The sequence below is a fragment of the Phalaenopsis equestris genome, unplaced genomic scaffold, assembly GCF_001263595.1.
Source record: "Phalaenopsis equestris unplaced genomic scaffold, ASM126359v1 Scaffold000055, whole genome shotgun sequence".
Taxonomy (NCBI): domain Eukaryota; kingdom Viridiplantae; phylum Streptophyta; class Magnoliopsida; order Asparagales; family Orchidaceae; genus Phalaenopsis; species Phalaenopsis equestris.
This window is the reverse complement of record NW_018164497.1, coordinates 937,183-944,852: the sequence shown is the minus strand read 5'-3', so window position 1 is coordinate 944,852 and position 7,670 is coordinate 937,183. Positions and strand designations below refer to the sequence as shown.

Below are 7,670 nucleotides of genomic sequence, written 5' to 3'. Positions count from 1 at the left end.
TTTAAATAATAATAATAATATTATTATTATTTAAATTTTTTGGTGCATTTTTTTTCCCCACACCTGTTTGCGGTGAAATGAACGTTCTCCGTAGGTGGAATCGACGTTCCGGACACGCTCGCGTGGTCCACTTTGTCATCCGGGGTCGTTCAGAGCAATTTTTCTGCGATCGAGTCAAAAAAATGTGTCAAATTTAATTTTCGTCAAATTTTTGGTTTGTCATCGACCTTTTTTGAAATTGATCACGGGCCAATTAAATTGATTTGAATTTATTTGAAATTGGATCTAGACATGCTGAATTTGAAATTAAGGTATTTGATTAGTCATGGAGCTCAATTTGGAGATTTTGGTCAAAGTGAGTGATTTTGGTCAAATTAGACCCAATGGATGGTCAAGAATTGATTTTAGGAATGATTGAGATGATTTTGGAGAATTTGAAAATTTTTTGTCCATAAGTGACATTTTGGTAATTTTGGTCGTCTTTGGTCAAAGTTGTCAAAATGTTGATTTAAAGGCTCGAGGTGGTTCATGATGAAATTTAGAGTCAAACGACAGTGTTCGAGGTCATTTTCGATCAATGTGAACGATTTTATGATCCCCGAAGCATTTTTTAAGTATTTGTTATTTTGGTGTCAAAGTGTCAAAAAATTATCCGGAAGTATGACAATATTATAGTCAAAATCCTCAGGAAGACATAAGGAATGATTTGGTGTGATTTTTAGAATTTATTGGTGACTCTGAGAGATTTTGGAAAAGTTGATATCTCAGGGGTCCAAGGACATTTTGGTAATTTTTGGGAAAATTGGGTATTTTTGCAATTTTTTGGTATCAAATGGTCTAAATGATAATATCAAATGGTTTGAAGTGAATTTTGTGATTCAATGACAGCTTTGGGGAATTTGGAAAAATTAGAATATTCAAGTGAGGTATTTTAGGGTAAACTGTGTTCAAATAATTTTGGTCAGCCCCATGGGTGTAATGAATGCAACATTGTGATATGAAAATGTAATGTTTATGATGATCATGGTGATTATGAATGATGATGCAATGTATTGGAGTCCAAAAAAGGTGTAGAACAGTGCAAGACTTTCTTATGGTCCAAAGGTCATATAGAAATTCTCATCAGGGTTCTCTTATGTAATATCTAATCTTTGTATTAAAAAAAATTATTGATCACATATAGAACCAACATAGAGAGCAAAGATTTGGTTGAAATGTCTAAGAAGAAGGTAGGTACCATTTCTAAAATGCTAAAATAATCATTAGGAAAGTCCTAAGGCTAGATCCTAGTCATTAAAGAAAAGACCCAAAACCCTCACCCAAAAGTGAGGTCAACAGGCTTAAGTATATTTCTAAACTTATATTAATGTATTAGCGTCTTTAAGGCGGTTCGAGTGATGAGAGGCTCCATGTTCTTCACCTCCTGTATTTTCATCTGGAAACTAGTGATATAAGCTTGTATGCTTTCATTCTCCCCCTACTTGATCGCAGGGTCTCTGTGTTCTTCCTCGATTTTTGCTCATTAGCAAAGTGTGCCAGGAAGAGCTTCCATAATTCAATGAAGGATGGAATGATCCCATATGAAAGACTATTAAACCATCATAACTCGACTTCTTTCAACATGTTCAGGAACAACCGTCATTTCATGGCGTCATCGATCTGTATTACTCCGACAATTGAGTCAAAAGAAGCTTGGTGATCGACCGTGTCTTGAAGTGAAGAGTCCTAAGTGTCACTGGAGGTATGGTTCTCAGGATTCTTCGGGAGAAAGCACTACCCATAACAGGTAGATCAAGCATTCCCACTCGGTCCGACCGATGTTGGGCGACCAATGTTGATGCGACAATAATCACGTGGTCCTTTGGTTGGCCGATCATCGGGCTAACCTTGGGGTACTAGCGAATTATTAATGGGAGCCTTTTGAGGGCGGGTTCCCCGAGACTCTCTCTCTATGGGCGGCGGTCGAGCAAACTACTGGATCTTGGCCGCACAAAGAGCCTCAAACTAGTCCATTTTTTGCGCTCACAGTGATTGTACTTCTTCCTGTATGTCTTGACGTGCCATCTCTCAATTGAATTACTTGGGCGCTATTTCTTTCTGCAAGGATTCTCCTTCGTAGTTGACTCCGCTTCTCGTCTAGGGCATGTCCACGCTCACCACACCACCTTTCATGATGCTGGATTCAGAATTGTCCTTTGGAAATGGACGCCTTAAGAGTTAGAGTCGGGAGGAGGAGAAGTAGAGAGAGAAGAACAGTGTCAGGAAATTCATAGTAGAGATGCCCGAGAGAAGTTCTCTGACCGAGGGTCCCTTTATTCATTGTGGAGCCACTCTTAATCCATTAATTACAGAAAAGAGAGAAAAATTATGGAAACCACTCTTAATGCAATTAATGTACTGATTTAATATTACTTTTATATTACAATTTGAATTTGGATAGGGCGACCAAAGCGATGGACTTAGTGTAGATCGTTTTCGCCAAGGTACGAGCAGTCGGTCTGCTGGTTACGTTTTACAGACTATTAGGGATCTTAGACGATTGAGACCATAAATATTTTTTCTGATAAGATTTGTCAAGAGTGGATTTAATGAGTGTTAATTTTCTAGACAACTAGTTTATATTATGTCTCTTGAATTTAATACTTTAATTGTTGTGTCATTATCTTTAGCTGTTCGATTGTTTTGAAATTTATTTCTGTAATGTTGGTGTGTACATTTTTTTTTATTATAAAATATTTTATTATTATTATATATGATCGATCAAATTTCCTTAATAAATTTATAATAAATTATCTATAACAGAAACTCGGGTAACATGGCTCCCTCCGAGAAGCGCAAAGCTGGGTGGCATTCCACCATTCCTCCAAATTCAATACCGTCCGATCATGCATAAGCTTATCAGGACCGTTCAACTGGTTCTTAGTTTGCGGCATATTAGGTGGAAAGAGTGGAAACTGAAAGGTGGAAGACGGTCCCTTTCATTAGAACTCATAGATTTGAAGTATATTTTAATTTATTTGTTATTAAAATACAACACAAAAAGAATCATCCCTCTAGTGATGTGCAGGATGAGCGACATTACCAGTGGCTCACATTGCGGGACCCATGCCAGTGCCCGTGACGCTACACATTTGGCTACACAAGAAAATATAAGCCAAACCGTTGGGTTCTGTGGCGGGGAGCCCCATGTAGTCTTTGCACATGGGGGCGTTAGAATAGTTACACTACTTGCAAGTAATTACAACGTTTGCCATGCCAGGCAAAAGAAACCGTTTACCTGGAGGCTATTCCTGTACATAACTCACTGAACAAAGGGTAATATGGGTATATGGTTACCCTGAGCAAGCTCAGCAAGATACGATGAGCTCATGCCCAGCGATTCCTGAGATGGACCGATTTCACGTCGAAGAAAGAGAAATGAAGTATAATAGGCTGTTGAGGTACTTTAGTTGCTCCTTCTTTGTATCTTATGGGGTGAGCCTCTGTTTCCCACGAAGCTTTTAGGGCAACATTGTCATGCTTGGCTGATAGCTTTCGCTTTTCCGGCGACGGATCTGTTGGATCTTAATTTTCTCTGTGATTTCGGAATTGTTCACTTTTGCAATGTTGCGTATGTATCGTCTGCTGATGAGTTTTGTCAATGCTGAAAATGCGAGCTCCAGAGAAGCTGTATTATTCTTCTATAAATTCCGTCTTCTTTAGTTGAAACGCTAGAAAGTTTGCGAGGAAGTTAAAGTTTTTTTTGATCCGGAAAGATTGAGGGTTGCCGGAAAAAAGATCGAAAGAATTCACTGGTTTTGAAGCCTTTTTCTAAAGCTTGGCCTCACTGCAGTTTACGGATTGATTTTGTAGTGAAAAGAAAAAGGAACGAGAGTGCAAGATAGAAACACTCGAGTCCTTTTTCCTTTTTTTTGGAACAAATGGCTTGTGAGACGTCTTCCGTGTTGCAAAACTAATATGTACATCTTGCCTTACTATGCTTTGATGCTGGTCGTGTTTTAGAGGGAATCTTCTCTCTGATTGGCTGTGAAATGGCGTCTTGGGATCAACTGGGAGAGCTCGCCAATGTCGGCCAGCTTGTGGGATTTGGGGCAACGCAATTAATTGGTATGATTGTGCAGGCTGCAGCCACTGCTCGGATGCATAAGAAGAACTGCCGGCAGTTTGCGAAGCACTTAAGACTAATTGGTAATCTATTGGAGCAGCTGAAGCTCTCTGAGCTTAAAAAGTATCCGGAGACAAGGGAGCCCCTTGAACAGCTTGAGGACGCTCTGCGAAGATCCTATATTCTTGTGAGTAGTTGTCAGGAACGCAGCTATCTCTATCTTCTGGCCATGGGCTGGAACATCGTGTACCAATTTAGGAAGGCCCAAAGTGAGATCGATCGCTATTTGAAGATCATCCCCCTTATTACTCTTGTTGAAAACGCCCGGGTTAGGGTGAGGATCTTGTATCTTTTCTCTGTTGTTTTCGTCAATACTCCAGGAACTTTCCTGCAATTCATGTCTATAAGATTCTATTTTAATTCTAAAATAACATGGAAGATTCTAAAAGGTGGATGCTATTTTGCATTTGATTCTCCTCCTATCGTTATAAAGATAAACTCATGTCATTTAGCTTTATATTTATGAAGCTGTATCACTTGGTTGCCTCAATTTACAACTATTGTACGTAGCATATTTCTCATACATTTTTTGTTTTTTTCAGAAGTCGCTATCAACAGAACTGCGTTATTTAACTACAAAATAAACATAGCCAACTAATCCTGAATAACATAATTAGGAATCTTTAGTCCAACCACTAATTGTACATCTTAATATATACTAAAGCTAACAAACGAGCATATTCTTGCTGCATGGTGCTTGATTTTTCAATTTATGTGTGTAAACATTTAATACTTCTCTAATTGTTTAAGCAATGGAGTTATTGAGTATTTGAATTATCGTTTTAAGTAAATGGTTACCTCAAACTGTGTAAAGTGGGTTATGGTTGCTATTGGAAATGGAAATGTCTCCAATCTTCACGTAATGAATCAAAAGGGTGTTGATAATTGAAGTTTCTTCATCCAATATTGTCCTGAGAAATATAACCATGGTTCTCTTTTTCCATAAAACCATCCATTTTCTTTATACAGGAAGCCTCACTAGGCACAAAACTAACTAAACCATTAGGTAAAATAATTCCACTACTTCAGAAACCACTTTTAGATAGGCCAACAATCATCAAATTCCATGAATGAATATCCTTGCTAGAAAGTTGTGGGATCCGAAAATTCGAATACCCCGATCTCCCTCGAAAAGGAATAAAATGATGAGAATGAGATTTTACCGTGAGGTTCCGGGTCAAATTTTCAGAAGACAAATGAGATAGTAGATAAGATACTACCCAGAGATTTCGCCCTATTTTATGATAACATCAAGATCTGGTGTTCAAGATTTCTCATTGGTGCAAGCCTTTATGGACAATTACCCCTTTTGATAATGAGATATTACTTTCGATTAAGACTCGTCATTAGACACTAAGTATTCAAATTTAGCATATAGTAGCATCAGATATAAAATTTAAATTTTTTGAAATTGTACTAGCACAATTATAAAGAAGATGGTGGGGGAAATGATGATACACCCGATCAAGGTCTTATGGTTTTGTTGTCTTAGGTTGTCATAGACCCTGCTCTACTTAATCAGAGAAGGTAATGGACCCAAGCTGGCAGAAAAATTTGTCAGTAACTATGAGCTGTTTCGTCTAAGAGAATCTTGCAGACTTGGGATGAATGTTTGTCTAAGGAGACTAATATAAGTCAATCTTAGCATATATCATATGATTCATGATTCACTAGGGAAAAAATGTCATTGGGATACGGGCTACACCTGTGACAATAATATATAGTACAATTTGGCACTAAATCACTCGGTCGGAGGGCTCTGGTTGTAATCTCTTTTTGTGGTACCATCTGACAACAAAACCCCTCGGATAAAGGATTTAGGCCATGTCATTAGTGACATAGTTCTTTTGTGTTTAAATTTAGTAGTATACCTTATATGACATTTACTCTATGTGATCTTAAGTTAACGTTAGATTTATCACCCTCGACAAACGTTATTGGAGACTGAATGGCTTTTTGCTCTTTAGCTTTTAGTAACTTTTTCTTATTATTATTTTTTTTAGAGTTTTGTGGTTTAAAATTTTAATTACATAAACAATTCTCTCAGGTTGAAATTCACGATCAACACGACCATCTTCGGGGAGAGTCATTACTTGAATATCACTATTACAAGCATTAGTTATATCGACTCTAGTCTTTATGAGAAGGCTTGGACTAGCCCAATGTGTGCTCACATTTGTCAACTTTAGTCCTTATAAAAGGAGAAGAACACATTGGGGACTTGGTCTTGTTAACTTTTATCATTGTAAGGAGGAGGACCATAATTGCCTAAGGTGGAACTTATGACCTCACTCTACAGGCTAGGTGGCTCGTTTGAGAGTATGTGACCTAAAAATTTCCGGTTTGGCTTTTGAAGAGAAGAATTTTGTAAAACTTTTAAAATACATGCACACTTATCAAAGTGGATTTAATCTTATCATTAACATGCAATTAACCCATTCAACATTCTCCGATGCTTTAGATTAAGCGGCGGAGGACATGTAAATGTTGTATTTTTGATAATAACACATTATTCAAAGTGGGGCATCTTGATTTAATTTAATTTAAGCTCGCGCAACATTCTTGTACCACATGATCGATCATTTAACGTGATGGTCAGAGTACATGCGAGCATTTGAGCTGAACAACTTAGTTTTGAAATCCATGCATGCTCCTTAAAATAATTGAACAAATATTTTTGAGATAATTTTGAGTTGAAAAATAGCCCCAAAAATATACATGCTTTGAAATTGCCCTGAAATTTGAAAGCTTATATTTAGTATTAAAATACATGTAATGTATTAATAGAAGTGCTTTCATTTTCGCCCTTTGTTCGCTGGTAGAAGTGTCATAGATCCGATGGCGATTAAAATGATTCAAATTTTGGTTATATATTTGGAGTTATGAATCTCTCTCTCCCTTTGGCTTTCACTTGTATGCCTAAATGAGCCACAATTTGTGTGGCACCTTGAATTTTGTGTCGATGGCTTGCATGTGAGACTCAAGCAATATGAGTATAATTTATTTGAATTTTGATACTCTCTTTCATGAGAGTATTCATTTGGGTAGCCTTGTCCATAATTAATGTCACTATCCAATGCGGGATTTAGAATTACCAAGACAGAAACAGACAGTCGCACGGTATTAATCAAATTTTCTATTTTTATTTTCTATCATTATTAATGATTCAAAAAAAGTGAATGAAAGAACCACTAGAAATTAAATTAAAGCAGTTGTAAATTTATCATTTATTAGGTTATTCACATCTTTTATAAACATCGTCTCTTCTATTTCTCATCTTTGCGCAAAATCTTAAAATAAAAAGTTAATGGAAAACATTATAAGCTAACTAAAACCACAGAATACTTGCACCTCTAGACTACAGTAGCCCAATAAAAAAAATAATAATATGCATGTAAGATAAATTTTTAATAAATCAATATAAAATATTTAATAATTTATGAATATGATCACTTACAATATTTCATAATATCAAAGGTGTTTTACTGTATTAATAATATATATA

The 7,670-nt window shown here is 36.6% G+C and overlaps 1 protein-coding gene across 4 annotated transcripts in view; it reads left to right on the top strand.

Annotated features, from left to right (window-relative positions):
- Positions 1-3,355: 3,355 nt before the first annotated feature.
- The window catches only part of LOC110019423 (cell number regulator 13), a 55,438-nt gene continuing 51,123 nt past the window's right edge, over positions 3,356-7,670 (top strand). Inside the window, exon 1 of one of the 4 annotated variants that reach the window (XM_020717066.1) lies at positions 3,356-4,439. In XM_020717066.1, the coding sequence (XP_020572725.1) occupies positions 4,032-4,439 (408 nt within the window). In that variant the 5' untranslated portion in view covers positions 3,356-4,031. The remainder of the gene's footprint in view (positions 4,440-7,670) is intronic. The other 3 variants (XM_020717067.1, XM_020717065.1, XM_020717068.1) reach the window with 3 other exon arrangements.